Source organism: Denticeps clupeoides, chromosome 6 (genome assembly GCF_900700375.1).
Source record: "Denticeps clupeoides chromosome 6, fDenClu1.1, whole genome shotgun sequence".
In the NCBI taxonomy this organism is placed as follows: domain Eukaryota; kingdom Metazoa; phylum Chordata; class Actinopteri; order Clupeiformes; family Denticipitidae; genus Denticeps; species Denticeps clupeoides.
In genome coordinates, this window is record NC_041712.1 from 11,942,307 (window position 1) to 11,962,375 (window position 20,069).

At 42.9% G+C, this 20,069-nt stretch overlaps 1 protein-coding gene across 4 annotated transcripts in view; it reads left to right on the forward strand.

The window, feature by feature from the left end:
• Positions 1-374: 374 nt before the first annotated feature.
• Positions 375-20,069, forward strand: part of LOC114792472 (roundabout homolog 1-like) — a 144,919-nt gene continuing 125,224 nt past the window's right edge. For 3 of the 4 annotated variants that reach the window (XM_028983648.1, XM_028983645.1, XM_028983647.1), the window contains exons 1-2: positions 375-532; positions 13,538-13,693. In XM_028983648.1, the coding sequence (XP_028839481.1) occupies positions 13,600-13,693 (94 nt within the window). In that variant the 5' untranslated portion in view covers positions 375-532; positions 13,538-13,599. Of the gene's footprint in view, positions 533-2,536; positions 2,580-13,537; positions 13,694-20,069 lie in introns of those variants that run through there. The other variant, XM_028983646.1, reaches the window with a different exon arrangement.

Genomic DNA, 20,069 nt, shown 5'->3' on the forward strand with positions numbered 1-20,069 from the left:
TTTCTTTCTTCTCAGATTTATGTCGGATTTATGTCGACTTTCGAAGCCCGCGTAGCTGCATGACAGTGAGAGTTCGAAACGGGTAAAACCCGGTGGGTCCGCGCGGAGGTTTTAGGACCCGGAGGAGCGCGGCGCGCCGCCGCCGCCGCCGCCGCCGCCGCCGCAGCAGTGTGCGCGCTCAGCGATTTGTATGGCCGGCCGCGCGCTCTCCGCATCACCGTACAGATAACGGGGTCTGGATTTCAATCTGCCCGGGGATTTAGGTTTTTTTTTTTTTTTTTTTTTTTTTTTTTTTTACATTTTTTCTATCTTTCTCCCCCTTCTTCTCCAAGGAGCCCCTTGGGCGTGGACAATTTCATTTGAGATTTCTTAAAACATCTCCGTGCTCCTCATGTCCCCCGTCTCTTTTTGGGGGTAACATTCGGCTTTTCGGAGCGCACAGGTAGCGCCGGGAGCGCGCACGGCGAGGATGGGCGCGGAACGCGTGTGAGCTGCATCGTGGGACGGCAGCTGCAGTCGGACGGGAAACACGGTCAGTTCGCCGCTGTCTTCTCTTGGTGAGCGAGAGTGAAGTTATTTGAAAAGTGTCATAATCCTCGAACTTTGTGTCAACGGAACTTTTATACGATCCGATTGGAAACTGCAATCCAGATGTTCCGTGATCTGTCGAGAAACTGATCTTAACCGGACGAGAATTGCGTGTTTGTATAAGTTTAATTTGCATTCTTACTTTACACTATATCATGAAATGGTTCCGCACATATGATGCAAATAACTTGATATTTTGTGCGTAAAAAGTCATGAACCTGACTATTCTGTTCTCACAATATGGTCATTGTAATGATAATGATGATGATGATGATGATGATATGGGCGCTGGTGCGACAAAGATCCAATCCAGGCGCAATTTACGCACAGGGTGCCCCGGCAAATACGCGCACATCCCCCGTAACCCTGCGCCACCAGAAACTTCTGCTGGTGTTCCTATTTGCTGGCAAAGTTTAATTAAAATTCATTGTTCGCCTCCATCGATTTTTTTTCATTGATCGTCCCCACAGCGGTTAAATAATCCGTAGGCGTGGTGGAATATTTCTCAGAATGGGAGATTTTCTGCTGTAGGAGTCTTAATCGCCCCCCGAGGAGTTCTGCATGCCTTATTATTTATAATTTTTTTTACATTTTGAAGGATCCATACTGTGCGAGTTTAGAATGAATCGGTGAATCAACCAAAACATTACCAACGAACAGCTTGCTCAAAATGGCCAAATTTATCCGAGCTTTTAGTAAATTGTGATCTGAATCAGACATGTTGTCAGGTTGCCGTGGCTCATCTGCGCGCTGCAAACTGGCAGAGCTCTCCAAAGTGGGTGCTGAAAGTGGCGCAGTGCCATACCGCTTCCATGCCCGCCTTGAGATCAGACAACCTAGTGTAGCCTGGAAGGACAACTCTACACCTGATAGAATGTGCTTATTTTTTCTGTGTAGTGTTCTCGCTCAGGAGCAGAGCAAAGCGGTGGTTAGTGTAATTTAAGGGCCTCTTAATGAAAAGAATCATCAAAGCCCCACATCTCATTTAGATTCAACAGTGGCTCCTCTTTTCTGTGCGTTCATACTTTCCCTTCCCTTTTGTTCCCTTTTTTATGTCACCCAGCTGCCCATTACCCCAGGAAGAGAGCTGCAGGCCTCACACACACACACACACACACACACACACACACACACACTACAAACACACACTACAAAAGGGGCTGCTAGTAATTCACATGAGAAGTTTTAGTTCACTAACACTGCAAAGCATTATGGACAATAATCATTTCATTCATTCATTCATTCATTCATTCATTCATTCATTCATTCATTCATTCATTCATTCACAGCAGTTCTGTAAATCAGTGTCTAGTAACTGTCTCAGTAGTAGAATGTTCTCTCTCTCTCTCTCTCTCTCTCTCTCATTCACACACACACATGCATGCAAAATTTCTTTTGCTCTGTATCAGTTAACAATGTGTAGAAAAGACACACTTCTGCACACATCTTTTAACCCCAATCCCTTAACCCCGTTTCCCTAAAACACACATCTTGCTCATTTCATTTTGGTGATTTGCACTCGTCCACGGTGAGTCCATCACTCACTGTCTCCACGGAGACACACATGAGGCAGTCTCCATCATTGCGAATGGGAATCTGCATTGAATTTCAATAAAATGTGACTCTGCATTATTGATGGTAGCATAATACAATTTGCTTTACGCTGGAAGGGAGCCGGGCCGTGTAATGACTGGAGACCGAGAGGCACAGTGTCGCCCAGACCGGTCATTTCATTATGGTATTGACTGACATGAACTGTAGTGGTTCCCCTGCTTCCCCTCTCTCTTTTCTTCCCTCCCTCAGAAGCCAAACAGTTGCTTTTGATCAGCAGAGGAAGGCGGGCGCGGCTCCTAATGATCCATAATATACAGCGAGGCAGAAAAGAGGCGAAAGGAAAGAAGGGCTCGGAGGTCGGATGTGATCTCATTAGTGCGAGAACCTTAACGGCCCGTAGCAGGCGCGGAGCAGCGCTTACTGAGTCGCTTTCGCAGGTGCGAGCTCCGCCTCTCCGCGAGCGGCACCGCGTCCGCCTGCCTCGTACGCCTGCTTGTGTGCGGCCCCCAATCCCTCCGGCGTATTCAGCGCATCAGCGGAATATTTCCCCGGAGAGGCTTACGTGTGTGTGTGTGTGTGTGTGTGTGTGTGTGTTTCTTCCCCTGTCTCACAGTTCTGTCCGTCCCGCTTTATTGAATTTTTTTTTTCCTAGTCCCAAACAACAAGCGTAGCGTGGTGCCGCTTTCCGCGCCGTCTCACCTTGCGTAAAGACCGCATTCATATTCAGGAGGGCACGAAGTGTTCATATTACTACTGGAGGACAAATGGAGGCCTTTTTTTTCCTGGTGGCTTCAGCACTCGGCTTTGGTGAGGAGGCATGTCTGATTAATGTCAAGTTTGCACACTCGTGCGACAGCGTGCAAATGGTTCTTGGGCGGCCGGGTTTGTTTAACGTCATTAAGGAAAACGCTGAGGTGGGCAGTCTCTGTCTTCGCCAACTTTGTGTTGAGGGGACGGAATAAAGGAAAAGCGGCCAGGAATTCTGCAGTTTTGTACTCTTCTTTGTCAGTGGTATCTGTTGGCCCAGGACACCTTGGTTCCTCTTTTATTGTTGGGTTTGTACAAACGCCGTTGGAGATGGATGCTCCGGGTAATGACCCTTGTACGACGGATGGACTCGATGTCCCTTTATGGCTGAAAGAAGTGAGTTGTAATTCATGGGCCCGAATCGAGTTCGTCCCGCAGGGAATCGATGGGACGTGGACATCCATTCTGCTGGATCTCACCTCATCGTTGTCCAGAGCCATTGTCGTGGTGTTGGCCACTGGCCCGATTGGTTTCGTCCTTAATGTCTCGTAATGACAGCTGCGCCTTTTTATTCGCACCCGCGTTGATTGAGTGTCTTTTTATTGGATTCCCATTTAAGTGATTGTTGCTTCATACCGTCCCCTCCTGTTTAATTTCACACCACAGAGACACTTTCTGCTCTGTTGCCGACGGTGCCGGTGACAGTGACAGTGATGAACCTTTGCTGGGGCTCAGGCTCAGACTTCCCTAGATTTCCTGGGCAATTGAAAGATACTGGATCAGACTTCATTTTAGATTGTGTTAAACCAAACACTTAACACAGCTTTAAACTAAATAAAACCCTTCATTTTGTCTACGTCTTGTCTACAGTCTTACCTTCAGCGTCTTAGACATCCTCCTATGCCTTATACTGGACCATATGTTAGAAGGCCATACTGACTAGCCTTGCTTTACAAGCCTTCATTATCTAAGCGACTTAAATAATGCTGAAGATGATTATGATACTTTATTCTCAGACATTATATATATATTTTTTTTATTTGCTGAGTATCAATAGAGAACCAAGATGAAAACACACATATGATCACCGCAAGAGAAAATAGGAAGCATGTATCTGATCTGGGCTCATGCTGCATTCTCTCAGAGTAACCTTGTTAAATTGTGGTAGCCTTTGCCATTTGATGAGTCCCTGACACTGTCGACGCCCATCTTGTTGCCTACACTGTTGCTTCACATATATGGATACTATTGTCCCAGAATGCTGTAGGAGGTCAGAGTGCAGATACCAAGGGACACTATTTGTAGCCTTTCCATAGCTAGCGCCCTCGCAGGACATAGGCTGTCCATCATCCTCATCCATTGCCTCTATTCCATCTCTCTGATGTTCCTCATATCTTCTGTCATGCTCCATTGGTTCTTTTAATGCCAGTCGAGTGTCTCTGAGCCCTGGTGCCATCTATCTCCTCAGACTGTCACCGCAGGGCTAAATGCACTGGCCTCATCTTACTGTCTGAGCACAGGTCTCCAGTAATGTTCTCATAGCATTTTACTGCATTAGCCTTAACAATAAACCTACCCTACAGGGAGGTTATAGAGAAAATATTCTCAAAGTAGCTATACAGTTTTATTTATATTATTGCCAATTACTTAATCGTCAGGAGTACAGGACATCAGCAGCTTTCTTTTATTTCTATAATTCTTTTTAATTATATATGGACGTCCCTTAGTTCTCATTTACTTGTGTATTCCACCCATGATCCAGGACCTTGTGGTCTCTGTGACTCTGCACCCCACCTATATGATCCACTGGGGTGACAGAGGTTTGTAAGGGTCTGCAGATGCACACAGCAGGTCAAGGGTCAGGCTCTGGGGTGGTGCCCTGTGGTGCACATTGCTCTAGAGTGGATTTGGATTGGCTTTAATATGCAGGTCACTGTGTGGCTTTCATGTTGCGTCACAGACACTCTGACCTCAGTTTAAAGGGGATGGGCCTCTGTGACCAGGGCCACGGCAGTTTTACATTCAACCCAACACCCGCATGCACGACTCGTGTGTTCAAATTGCCTCAGTTTTAGAGGAAAGGAGGTTTCTGCAATTTGTATGAAGATCTTGATGAGATGCTAAGCTGCTGCATTTGCTTCCTATACCATATAAACACCATGGACATGGTGATTTCAGGCAAATTTTACTCTAAGCGTTACTTAACCATGTGTCTGTATGTGTGTCTGCATGTGTGGAGGGGTAATTTTATACAAAATTTGCACTTCATATGGCTACAAAAGAAAGCACAATGGGTCAAACACAAAGGGGCGTGGTGTTTGAATTAAAGTGATGATCTACATATTTAGATTTGTAAAGAGATTACTGTAACAGGGACTGCATCTGTTGCTGACATACTCTGTGTGCAAGGGGTATAAAGAGCATATGTAGAATGGAAGGAAATGAACCAGAAGAAGCCGTTTGACAGGAGCAGGTTTACATTGTCTAGTAATCAGAAGTAGTTCACAAGACAGATGACAGCTTGCATGTTGGCTCCCTGCTTTTTAAAGCTTGTTAGATAACAACATTGCAGTCTGAGTTTATGATGACAGAAATAGTTATAACACTATAAGGCACACAATGTAGTGCTTGAGTTCGAGATCTGATAATCTGTGTAAATATTTGAGTTGGTAGCAGCCTGGTCCCAAGATGCCTATAAAACCCCTGCTGGCAAGCAGTCCTGAATCTGTTTATTTCAGTAAATCCAGAAGACGTAAATGCTGTGACATTGGTGAACTGGGTAAAATACGGCCCAGAGAGAAATGAAATAGAGGAGCATGTCTGGACATTAATTAAATGGTAGACTGTTCATGAGCAGCATGTATGTTGGATAAATAAGGGAGAGGTCAGCATCGTATAACTGAATCAGTTATACTTAAATTTCAAGTCAGGGGTTCTTAACTAATAAATTCTGCATGTTGGGGAGTTTAGAAGTAATTACCACTTGCTAATTAAAGAGGATGTGCTGGATCAGATTGTTAATAGCACAGAGCCTGTCATGATTTCTCTGTGCCCATTTCTCAGCTGGCATCAGCTGCAGGTTGCTCACTGTCATATGGGCGCTATGGGTCAGGAGAGGCAACCTGAGGTTCTGAGGAAAAAAAATGTCTTTGGGATGAAGACAGTCCAGAAATGGCCACGATTAAGAATTCAATATAGGAGGATTATAGAGAATGTAATGGGCGCTTCATTTGGGGGTTGGGGTGTAAGAGAAATTTGGAAATATATGTGGGAAAATGTGAAGTAAAAGCAGAGGTAGAAAAGAGACACACACACACACACACACAGAGCGTGTGTAGGTGGGGGTAGTTGTATGGGGTATATGTAATGAAGTGGAAAGCTTGCTCCTTCCCAGCTTCATGCTTCATGGCCTGCATGGTGTGTGTGTGTGTGTGTGTGTGTGTGTGTGTGTGTGCGTACCCCACTATTTATTTCTGCTCCAGTCTTTGCTCTCTCATATTGGTAATCTGTTGGAGGGGAACTGGGGCTGCTTCCCCTTGTCAGTGGGGGGCTGAGGCAGGTTAATCATGTCTCCTGCCTTCCCACTTCCTGGGGCTCAAACTCACTCTGTATTAAAGAGCAACGCTGGCGACGAGCTCGTTGCTCACGGGAAGTACGGGTGTGCTCCTCTGCCACCTACTGGTGTGGCCTGGGATGGTTATCTTAATTACTTAAGCTAACCCTTTCACCTCTTCATCTTACCAACCTGTTCATGAACTTGGACAGCAGAACACAGAGAGAACCTGAATGATATCAGAACTGTGCCATGTGGCATGTAACAAACTGTACCATGTTGGCATTCTTAACCATGTAAAAAGTAAAGTGAAGTGATTGTCACTTGTGATACACAGCAGCACAGCACACGGTGCACACAGTGAAATTTGTCCTCTTGGTCATTGCCTCTGCATTGAACCCATCACCCTGGGCAGCCATGACAGGCGCCCGGGGAACAGTGTGGGGAGACGGTGCTTTGCTCAGTGGCACCTTGGCGGATCGGGATTCGAACTGGCAACCTTCTGATTACAGGGTCACTTCCTTAACCGCTAGGCTACCACTGCCCCAAGCTGTCTCCAACACTTTCCCTACATGCTTAACCTTTTGACCCTGATTGTGTTAGCCTGTTCCTTGTCTCGGTCATTACCCTTATTGTTTAACCTGTGTTTAATTCGGTGTATAATTGTGTATAATTCGGCCTCATATGTTTCATCATTTGTCTTTCCCTGTTTTATTACATGTCTATCTAACTAATTGAATTATCCAATGAATCAATTAATCAAAAAATAATTTCTTCAGCCAAATCGATCATCATAACTGTACATTCATTGTGCATGAATGTGACAGTTGCATAATTTTAACAAGACCGTTGATAGTCTGACAATTACATGAAGAACGTAAGTACAAGTAGAACATTTGCTGCTGAAGCAGTAGAGGAAATTCAAGTTGAGCCAACAATACACTGATGAATGCAGTTGTTACTGACACTTACAGATGCTAATGGAAATAAACCCCTTTTCATTTTTTCATGTGACCTTAAATTTTGTAGATGAGAGTGAAGTTGAACCCAACCCCTCTACTCTCAGAACAAGTCCAGATTTAACGGATTGGAAGTGATCAGGGTTGAATGGGTTTGCTGGGCAAAAATCAACCCCCTGCTTCAGGATTTATTCTGCTGCTCACGTCGACTTCATCAAATCACCGGGGTGGCATTTTTGCTGCAGGACGAAGTCTGGTTTTAATTATGGACTGGATGTGTTTACAGTAAGATACAAACTACAGTGAGGCCCACATCCTGGCTGACCTGCTAACAAACTCTTTCTGTGTTGAGCTCTCGTGGGTTTAATTAGTTCGCTCTGCCTTTCCTTTCCGACTGCGTTATGCACCATATGTCCAGTCACTGAATATCCATTTTTAAGTTCTGCACATTATTTATTCAAGATGTTTAAATGCATGGAGAAGAAAGTCAGTTTATTGGAAACACATTGTGTGTGTGTGTGTGTGTGTGTGTGTGTGTGTGTGTGTGTGTGTGCATGTGCAATTCTGTGCTTTTGGATATATACAAGATCTACAGATAAATCAGCAAGCTAAATAAGGTGTGTGTGTGTGGCTAATATTCTGCAGCACTTTTACAATGTCCCAGTGCCCCCACAAATACACATTGTTCTGCTGTGTATTTTCAGAAGGACCTGTACATCCATCACTAGTCTGTAAGGAAAGAGTAGCACACACACACACACACACACACACACATGTTGTTCTAGTACATTACTATGTAATAAATGTAACTACCAAAGCCAATGTCTTTCTCTTTTGTAAATAAGCATTTAAAGCATGCTCTAGTATGCATGCACTACATAATAGTAAAGCTAAAATACATTTACATTTACAGCATTTATCCAGTGCGACTTACAATCAGTAGTTACAGGGACAGTCCCCCCCTGGAGCAACTTAGGGTTAAGTGTCTTGCTCAGGAACACAATGGTAGTAAGTGGGGTTTGAACCTGGGTCTTCTGGTTCATAGGTGAGTGTCTTACCGACTAGGCTACTACCACCCTGGTAGAAGATACATGGTAGTAGATACATGGTTTTACCCCACATGCACATGAACCCGAATATATAAACAGTAAAAGGTGAAAAAGATTAGGATTCAGTAATATACAATGTTTAGCAAAATACTTTTTTTTTTTTTAATCTAAAACTGTTTATCAAAGATGTAAGCAATTTGTGTAAATGAACAAAAGCCCCAATGTAAGGTATTGATCAAATATTGATTTTGCTATATTGTTTATTGCGTTTTTTTTCTTTTTTTCATTAAATAACAACTTTATCTGTAAAAAATCTCTATAGCTCTATAGCTTTCTCTCTCTCTCTCTCTCGCTATATATAAATGTGTGTGTGTGTATATATATACACACACAGACACACACACACACACACACACACACACACACACAGACACACACAGTACAGGCCAAAATTTTGGACACACCTTCTCATTCAATGTGTTTTCTTTATCTTCATGACCATTTATATTAGTAGATTCTCACTGAAGGCATCAAAACTATGAATGAACACATGTGGAGTTATGTACTTAACAAAAAAAGGTGAAATAAGTGAAAACATGTTTTATATTCTAGTTTCTTCAAAACCGCTGTCCTTTGCTCTGATTACGGCTTTGCACACTCTTGGCATTCTCTCGATGAGCTTCAAGAGGTCGTCACCTGAAATAAAGTGAAGTGATTGTCACATGTGATACATCACTTCACATGTGAAATGGTTTTCCAACAGTCTTGAAGGAGTTCCCAGAGGTGTTTAGCACTTGTTGGCCACTTTGCCTTCACTCTGCGGTCCAGCTCACCCCAAACCATCTTGATTGGGTTCAGGTCCGGTGACTGTGGTGGTCAGGTCTCCACTTTTTGTTAAGTACATAACTCCACATGTGTTCATTCGTAGTTTTGATGCCTTCAGTGAGAATCTACCGATGTAAATGGTTATGAAGATAAAGAAAACACATTGAATGAGAAGGTGTGTCCAAACATTTGGCCTGTACTATTTTTATATTTTTTTCTCTTTAATATGTGTACGCCACTTTCTTGAAAACAGTCTTCTTAATACGGTATTCATAAATAAACAATATTTTCATTGCTTGCCCCATGGATATTGCTCAACATAGCATTTACTCTTAAATTATTTGGAGGGTGGTGGATGCAGGGTAGGATATGAAAATGCTGAAAGAAATGAAAGCGTTTTTAAAAATACAGAAGAACAGGGTAAGTATTTGGCAGAAATTCTGAGAACTCCCTCTCCTTCTAATTGCAGTAGCTACGAAGCATCCGTAGGGAAAGGCTGAATCAAAGGCAGAGAGGATTAAGGAGTCCACTTGCTCCCTCCACACGTTTACTGATATTTCACTCGTGAGGACATGTGGTCCCTGCTAAGATATAAACACATGCTCCTCTCACACAGCATCTCATGTCCTGCTTTTGTCTTGTTCCATCTGTCTGCTTCTCATCCTATTTAAGCCCATACTTTTCAGCGTTCCTGCCGAAGTGTGAAGCCCAGTCCTTATAAAAAATTAAATTAAAACCAGTCCCACAGACAGAGGGAGTAACTGTTGCTCTTTTATCCTTGTGAGATGTGCCGGCTTATGCAGATTGGAAGCGGAGGAAGCTCTTGTTCGTGCAAAGGATTTTTGTTTGGGGTGATGAGACGTTCAGGAAGTTCTCTGCGGCTTTGAAGCTGTGGCCTCGTGGGGGAGATAGTAGCCCCGGCCTTTAACACTTCTGTCCAAGTATGAGATTACAGCCAATTCACAGTGCTTCCCCGTAGGAACTTTTTTTCCCTATCATTCTTATTATATGAATCCACTTTTATCAAGGAGGTTTTAATAACGAATGAATAAGGAGTCACTGGGTCACTGTGCCTGTGTGATTATTTGTAATCTGGACTTTCATGACTACGTCAGCGTAGTCTGTGACATCAGTTAATCAGATGACAATCTGTTATCTCCGATAACATCCTCTTAAAGCTATGGTGACATAGTCATAGACATAACAGCATGAAAGCATAATTCTTTTCTTAGAGTTTATTAGAGGAGCCCGTTTTCATTGGAGCTGTGGGACTGCACACATCTCCACCCATCTTTTCTTACAGGTCTTATGGGCAGCACTGATTTTTCTTAGCTGCAAGAGCAACATGGTGTTCTCCAAAATGTCTTGGTATGCTGATTACCCTTCACTGATAGGGGCCTAAACCAAACCCCACACCATAATCCCTCTTCCAAAAACTTCCAAAAACTCTCCATTCGGCACTGGACTTGGTGTGATATGTGTGTGCAGCTGCTCGTCCATGGAAACCTGATCCATGCCGCACAGATTTTATTAATGCATGTGGAAGTTTGGAACTCTTCAGCTATGGAATCAAGAGAGTGTTAGGGAATTTAACTCACCATGAACCTTAAAAGCTGGACCACAACTTTAACTTTACATGGTTTTCTGCTTCATGGCTAAATTGCTGTTATTCCTAAATGCCTCTGCTTGTCAATGATACCACTAATAGTTGACCGTGAAACATCTTACAGATTGAATCCTGTCAGAGTACCATGCTTAAAGTCCCTGAGCTCTTCAGAAAGACCCGTTGTGTTTCACAAATGTTCTTAAGTGGACACTGTGTCGCCAGGAGCTTAATTTTTTTACACCTTTTGGCAATGGGGCTGATTGAACCACCTAAATTCAATAAAAACTATTTTCCTTATAATGCATTTCGATTTCTTTATAGCATGTAATGAAATATATAGCAATATATGACCAAACCAAACCAAACCGATGCATTCATATTATTACATGAAATGGGTCAACAAGAGAGCTGAACAGAAATGGTCTGTACTAATACAGATGTGCAAAAAATGTGTCTGATTGTATCAGTCATGACTTTTTGAAGTGCCATTATTTATTTATAAAAAAAAAAAAAATCCATCAGTGTTGTTGGCTGTGGTGCCTACACTGAAAAGAGTGAAAATTAGCTAAACACTAAAACTTAATCAATCTGTCCCACCTAATATTTTAGCATTGCCACAATGCAAATAAACCAAACAAACTGCTTAGTTTAAAAGAACAAACTAATATTTTCTCTCTTCTGTAATGAAAACGTGTTTCAGCGAAAAGCAATTGAAATGTACTCAACGTCCAGCTCAACTGGACATCTGAAGCCTCCTCCATCTCCTCACCGATTCCATTACGGCCCGGGCCAAAAAAATAATTAAACAAACAACAGCTATGGTTTACTTTTTCAATGCATCCATACACTATAAAACACTGGCTAAACATTACATCAGATTACGTCAATTTTTTTTTTACTATTGTATTAGGTGTGACAGATTAAAGTTTAGCAAGTGTTCATGTTTTTAGGTGTGCACTCCATGATCAAATCCCTAAATACAGTGACATTTAGTCACAGTTTGTGATCATTTTACGAACAGGGGTTGGTTAAAGTCAGATTCAAGTCACCTTTTCATTTTGCCAATGCCATGAACTTTACCAGTGGGCTTGATGCTGTCTATGTGATTATCAAGACAGCACTGTCTGACTGGATGTGGCCTGAAGACCTTCTGAAGGTTCCTCATACAGCCATGCTTTTTAATCTACTGATCTCAGACGTTATGACAGTGATTAAAACAGTCTGGCTCACTTATATGTTGTCTTATTTTTTCAGCAATTTTTTCCAGCAACTATTTCGCATAAGTGGGGATCAGAAAGTATCAGATTGGGAAAACTCCCACAGAGCTGCCCGAAAGCCAGGGAATCTGCTCTGTGATTAAAGAACCATGGAGCAGAAGAGACAGTTTGGGTTCGCAGATGGCTAATCAGTACAACCAACTGGACGCTGGTACTGCACAGCCCAGCAGAGCAGCCAAACCTCAGATGTGTGTGTGTGTGTGTGTGTGTGTGTGTGTGTGTGTGTAGGAGAGAGGGCCACTTCTGTGGCACTTCATCCAAAGAGCCCCTTTAATTGATTTATCAAATGAGAGAGTGGGTGTGGGGGGGTGGCAACACACGGTGTGTCTGGCAGCCTACATCAGGTTTACTGGCAACAACATGCATGCTACACCTCTCCTGCATGGCAATCAAACACGCATACATACATGTTCAGACTCAAATTTATTTTCTCTCCCTCTTACCTCCCATTGTGCACATCAGTACATGCCTGTACCCCTCGCTTTGGCTTTCGTTCACTCCCAGACAGACTCACTCACACAGCCATCACTCACAAGCAGGTCTCAAGCTGTTTTCTCTTGTTCGCCCTGCATGGGCTGTGTGTATGGGCTTCAAAGAGAGAGAGAGAGAGAGAGAGAGGGAGAAACACACACTGGGACTGTATCTTTTTTTTACCTACCCACCTCTCCCACCCCCTACTTTATCTAGTACAGCGGTACTTCTGTCCAATGATTCTGAGCAGTGTGACGGAGAAGGCAGGACATGAATGTGATTTTATCATTTAAACAGAGATTTAATGAGATGGATGAGAGATCTAACACAGGTTTGGAAGGAGGACCATGCACATTTCACTGTTCCTCAATGTAAGCCCAGGATCCACCAAACAATGTACTCTCTTCTGGTGGATGTGTGGGTTTTTTGAGAATGGTGGTTCCACCTGTGTTCTCTTTTCAGCCATTTCTATATGCTGTCTCTTTGAAGATTTCTTTACCAGTACATATATAAAATTTATTCTGGAAGGAAACTTTAAAGACAGGCCTGCTTCTGGTTTGTGTGGAATGCAGAATAAGTTCTCCAGCAGATTTGATGGTCCCTAAATTGGCCCTGCCCAAATGCACTGTAGAAGATTTGTATGCAAAAGCTGAAATAATAGACTCCATAGCCTGCATGCCTTGACCTACATAAGTGGACTTAGATAGATTTATAGGTGGATGGGAGTAAATGATGAGTAGAACTAGGATTTAACAATGAGGTCAGCTTGGATAAATATGGAAAAATGGGTAAATTAGCTTATTTTTGGTTATGGGTGTGTTTGGTGCAATATACCACCCGTCACATCTCTTAATGATTACATTATCTTGTGTTTTTAGTAAAACATCTTTTTTTTCTGTGTGTTTCAGTTTCCCCACCTAAATAAACGGAGCACAGGGTCAGTGCAGGGGATGCTGGGAGTCTAAACATCATGTCGGTCAAATGGACAGCAACCTCATCTCTCTTCACTGTGATGGTACTCATGCTGACCAGCGCAGAGTCACAGGAAATGTCACAGTCAGCAGGTAAGACACGATGGCGCATTCACATCACGTCTTTGTCTTCAGGGTAAAAGAAATATGAATGATAAAAAGACTTTATTTATTAATGAGTGACATTCATAAGAACAGAAGTTCTCACACTGTCAGCTCATTGGCCCCATGAAGAAAAATGGTTTTTGTTTTCGCGGCACATTTTAGACAATGAAATGTTCACTGCCAGCAACTGTATGTGCTGTCAACAATTTGTGGCGGCAATAACAAGACACTATTTGTCCACTAGTCTTTGTGGCAACACAGCATTCCTCTTCCATGCTCTTATGGCTGAAGCTGTTCAGTTTTACCATAAAGTTGCAAAATGTTTCTCAGTGACAGGCTTTAATTTCTGATGAATATAAAGGGAATATTTTACCATTCAGTGCAAAAAATGTATATAGAAATGCACTTTTAGAAATGCAAGCCTGAAATGCACATAAAGGCATCATAATGAATAAAGATGAAACTCCAGATTTAGTTTCCAGAATTAAAAATAGCCCCATGTATGATCCAGCTGTTGCTAAGCAGCATCATTCAGCCAGGCATGTGCTTGTTACACTGCATTGCGACTAGGACAATTAGATAAATAAAGCAATAAAAGAACAGTTAGTTGCTTGTTTCATACATTATAACCAATCACATTGTGAATATCTGTGGTATACTGTACACAAAGAAATATTTCCTGATTTCCTGTACATTAATATTCCATGAAAGCAAAGAAATCCTTGTCCTATGTTCTTTGCCTAAACAATCCCTTCATCGACTTTTACACACCAGTGAACCTGTGGCTGTAATGAAGTCCAAAATTGCTTCTGGAAAGTATTCACAGCGCATGGGTTTCTCCACATTTTGTTATGTTGCAGCCTTATTCCAAAATGGATTCAACTTTGCACACAGCGACAACGTAAGTGGAAAAAGTTCAAAACCACCAGGACTCATAGAGCTAGCCAGCCACCTACACTGAGCGATCGGGGGGGGAACCCAATGGTCACTCTGTCAGAGCTCCAAAGGTCCTCTGTGGACAGAGGAGAACCTTCTAGAGGGAGTTTGCCAAAAGGCACCTGAAGGTCTCTCAGACCATGAGAAACAAAATTCTCTGGTCTGACGAGCCAAAGATTGAACTCTTTGGTGTGATTGCCAGGTGTCACGTTTGGTTGAAAACAGGCACAGCGCATCACCAGGCCAATACCATCCCTACAGTGAAGCATGGTGGTGGCAGCATCATGCTCTGGGATGTTTTTCAGCTGCAGGAACTGGGAGACTAGTCAGGATAGAGGGAGCAATATACAGAGACTTCCTGGATGAAAACCTCCTCCAGAGCACTCCTGAACTCCTGGGTTGACCGCTCATCTTTCAGCAGGAAAACGACCCTAAGCACAAAGCCAAGATATCAAAGGAGCTGCTTCAGGACAACTCTGTGAATGCCCTTAAGTGGCCCAGCCAGAGGCCAGACTTGATTCGGATTGAACATCCGATTGGGTGTTGTGTGTAGAGTTATGAGGAAAAAATTACTCCATTTTTGAAATAAGGCTGTAACATAACAAAATGTGGGAAAGGTAATGTGAATATTTCCCGAATGCACTGTACATGAGAGCCTCATTAGAGTGGCACACACACCAACACACACACACACACATTCCTAAACACAGATTCTCTCTTCAACTAATACCACAAATTTTCTCAATTACGCTGTTGGAAGAAGGCACAGATGATTCCAGATAGGCTGCACTCGACACATGGAGTACATCATAGCAGTATAATTTCTGAACATGTCGGACACATGTGCACACAAACAGCCCTTTATCTTCTGGTAGGTGTGAAAGAAGGGATTTTTCTGTCCTCCTCCCTCGTTTCTGCCATTGCTCTAATGAGTCAGCTCCTCCAGCTGAAGAGCAGACTCCACGCTGAGGAGGACGGGATGGTTGGGTTACGGGGGGTTCGGTGGAGCTGGTGTCCTGTGTGCTGTAGTCAGCCAGCCTGCATGCTGTGATTCATCACACGCCAAACACTTACCAGGGCACAAAAAACGAGAGAAAGAACAAGGGAAAAAACATATTTATGAGAAATCATTTTCTTGCAAGACGTCCAGCCATTTCATTTTTTCTTTCTTCGGTAAGAAGACACTTGTAAAAAGTTTTTTTATTATTATTATTTCATTATTTAACCATCATTGTGCAAAATAGTTAAACTACTTTACTGGTGCAAATGAAAAACTTGTTCACATTAACTGAACAACAACATTTTTCTCTGAGCCAGGACAAATTCATTCTTCTCCGCTGCCGGGTGGACAACAGTGATGGAGAATTAAAGCAGGCCTTTTAATATCATGGTCAAGTCTAGGGTATTTTCATTACCATAGTTACTATTGACAGTGGAGTAATCTTGGATTCGTGGCAGTATATGAAAGGTGCCAAAGAATGCTGCAAACAAGCTCACATGTCAGGAACAGGATGCAGTAGGTCTTGCTTGTTATCCAGAAGAATGCTCTGCGACTGAGTTCCGGCTGGGTTGTTAGCTGTAGCTTTTCCTCTGCTCCCAGCTACAGCTAATTAGCCTGGTGTCCAGTATTATTGGCTTCTTTTCATCGCATTGCATTTACTCGTTCGGCAAGGTACTGATTACCAGGCCAGTCCCTCTGGTACAACATGTCTGATAAGACTAGCCGGATTTCTAGGTTGATGAGAGGTTGCTGATTGCAGCTCGTCTAGCTTTTGCAAGCAGGAACTGTCTCATTCCTTGGTTGGTAAACTTCTGCAGGCACTTCAGATACCAAATGGCATACTAGGGTGGATTTCAAATGCGCTACGTTCTTTCAGACAAACCCAAGATACATAAAGTAAAGCCTTGCAACAGATTCTTTTAATTGGTTCCTTGCAACAGCAGCAGAAATAGTAACGGAAGTCACATCAGCAGTGAAAGCTTGACACAGAATCCTCTTCAGTTTATTTATTTAAGGTACATTAAAGAAAGCACGGCTTGGCTTCCTACCTTTGTTGCAAAAAGAGCTTCTCTTTTGAAACACTTTTATCCAGCTCACACATTCTCCTGTCAGCTTGGTTGGATGTCAGTCAGTAAAATAAATAACACCTTTTCTTCTGAGTGTCTTTGTTCATGTTGGCCATTAAAAAAAAAAAGTTTGGTGTTTGGAAGCTCCTTTATACTAATAAGCTTGTTATCTGCCTGTCTTCTCTAAAGAATGAAGCCATTGTCCTTTTCCAGGGGTGTCTTGGGCATGCAGCTATTTTTATATGAAAAGAAAAGGGAAAGTAATAAAATGAAAAACACGCCTCTGCTCAGATTGGATTTATTTATTTATTTCATGTAGCTTTGCAGTAAAAAATATATCTGGTCCTTCCTTAAAGGTCTAGGTGTAAATCCCAGGAATATGGTGTGTGTGCCTGTGTGTAAATCTCCTCTGAAGAACTGAGTTCAGGGGTTGGCCCGGGCCGTAATGGAATCGGTGAGGAGATGGAGGAGGCTTCAGATGTCCAGTTGAGCTGGACGTTGAGTACATTTCAATTGCTTTTCGCTGAAACACGTTTTCACTATGTGAAAATGAGAGAAAGACCTAGAAATGTGATCTAGTTATGTGAAGCAGCCTGAAAGTCCTAATTTAGAACAAGTGCATACACACTAAGAGACACACACACACACAGAGGCATACCGAGCAGCAGAACATAAGCATCTGTATCAGTACAGTACATGTGGCTCATGTAATGGCACATATTGAATCACAGCAACATTGATTAAACAAGGAGGAAGGAGTTGCTCTCAACCAGACTGTGGGATTTAATTAGTCCACTGCACACAGACTCACACACTTACATGCACAAATATACACACAGGTACACATGACCTTACTATTTAATTGAGCACATACGCATATGCACTCATTCAAATATCTTTATCTTTTTTCTGCCTATCTTTTTCCTGTTGCATGAAAGCAACTCCGGATTTCATTGCGGCATAAATTAAGAACACGTCCCTGTTCACATATTGGTTCAATTTGTTTGCATACTTAACAAATTCTGAATTTGCAAAGTCAAACACTCTAATCTCCCCTGTGAGCCTTAAGATGCTCTGCTGATTAAATGTAGGAGGCTTGAGTTATCAATTATTTATCACTTTATCTAAGCAGGTGAGTCATGCGTACAAATCAGATTTAATTTACACAGACGGTTTTTATGAATCTGTATGGGACATTTCATGCCAGGAGGTATGTTCCTGGACACTGAGCTAAGTGTGTGTGTGTGTTGATGTAATGCAATAGTGTGTATATGTCGATAAGCATGTGTTCAATGTATAGCTACAAACCCTATTGTCTTGGGATACAATTTCCCATCGTTCTCTCTGTCTGCTTCCTTTGTGTAATCAATTGCATCTTAAGCCACTCCGGAGGGTAGGCTGAGCTCTTGATAAGGGAACTTCTTCCTCATTCCCGGCAGTGTGGCCTGGGTTCACTGGTTTGGAATCTGCCCACAGGACTTCTCACTTGGGAACAGCTTGTGTACAGGCCGATGGAAATGTTCGACAAACACATGGGAGTTTGTGTCTTCTTTAAAGCAACATACATATAGAACATGTGAATAGGTTGGCCCAAGGTGTGGCATTTTACTGTGTGTGTGTAGTATATAAGAAAATTCCTGAAATAAAAATAATTTAATGAAATGTTATATTGTCTCCCTGTGGAAGAAATAAAATGTTCTTAATAAATAAAATGACCTTCCAGAGAATCTTTCATCTCAGTGAGGTTTGATGTCAAAATACACCTGACCTAAAGTACACGATATGTTAAAAATTGTGGTGATTTACATAAATCTTGGTGGGCAAATAGAACATTAGTTCTATTTTAAAATGTGCCACTGATATGTCATTTTGCTTCAGCAGAAATGCCTGTAACCCGACAGATATGTAGATGGAAGGAGTAGAGGAGTTGTTGGCAGACATTGTAGGTGTATACTGTACTGTTCTGTCTTGGTGGCTTGAATGAGCGAGATGCGCTGTGTGATAAGGAGCGAGGTTAAAACAAAAAAACAAAAAAACACCACAAGAAGCAATCAAGCAAATTGTCACTTGTCACCTGTTACAGCAGAATTGGACGTGCATGTCGGTCACTAAATAAGTGCATGTATGCTGGAACAACGACTCTTGATATAATTACAGCTTGACTGAACTGCATTAAGTGAGAATTAAGTGAGACAAGACAAGGAACAGACCAAACGTTGATTTGGTAGAAGCGCTGACACAGTGGGGCGTGGCCAGGCACATTATTAGACTGGGTGGAGCACACACCAATACACACTGTGTTGGTCTCTATGAGTAATCTCATGTACATTTCTCTCTAAAATGGCATTATTAAGGCAGCACACTGTAATAAGTAAGGCTGGAATTGGAGCAAGGTGCTGTTTTTCTCAATCGCTCGATGTGAAACTGAAAGAAAATGTCATTCCTAGCAACATGGCGTGCCTATGTGGATAGAGTTTGAAGAAGAACCGTTTGAGGGTAACTGCTGCAGGTTCACACTGCGGCAGGGTGCTTTAAATTCAGAGCGTGCAGCGGAGAGCAATAGAGATCACAGTGCAGCCATGTTTACTTTCCTGCTCAGTCACGACCGACTGAACTCATCCGCTAATTACCAGCTCCTTAGAGAATGAGCTGAATCGGACGTTATATATGAGGAACCATGGCCTCACCGGTGCAGGTCTGTTTGAGATTACAGAAAGGACCTCATCTGGAGCTGCTCAGGACGGTGAAGTAAATTTTTTATGAATCCTTGTTATATTGTGTCATGTCAGTGTGATTGCATGTGCGTGCGTGTGTGTAGGATACCAGCACATCTCAGCAGATGGGAGAGGCTCGCTGAGAGGAGCGTGGGTGGAGTGGTGGGTGGAGTGGTGGGAGCTCAGTGTGTGCGTTCGTGTCGAGCCTAAACTCATTAGTTGCGCTCATTAGCCAGTTCGCAGCAGAGCCAAGAGACAAACAGGTGTGTGAGTGGAAGGCGGTGGACAGCGGGACCTCGGCGCTCTGTAGAGGTCACCGCCGAGGTGCTGACAGCTCGGGATCAGGCCCCCTGCGCGGGAAAAGGACGAGAATGTGCCAAAAATGAATCCTTCCTCGAAGGGCTTTTTTCGGTGCGCTTGCTTCGGAGAGTGTGAAACTTGCGACTCGCGCCGTGATCGGCCATGTGGCGCATGCCAAAGCGATCGCATGTTCACAAACTGCCGAGCCTCTCTCCAGAACCGAAACGTGGAACGGTCGCAGAGTTACCCTGATCCAAACACAAAACACACATTCAGCATATTCAGAAAATAGCCAGGGCAAGATCTCATAAACACACAATTATTACATTCTCGCCTAATTTTAATCA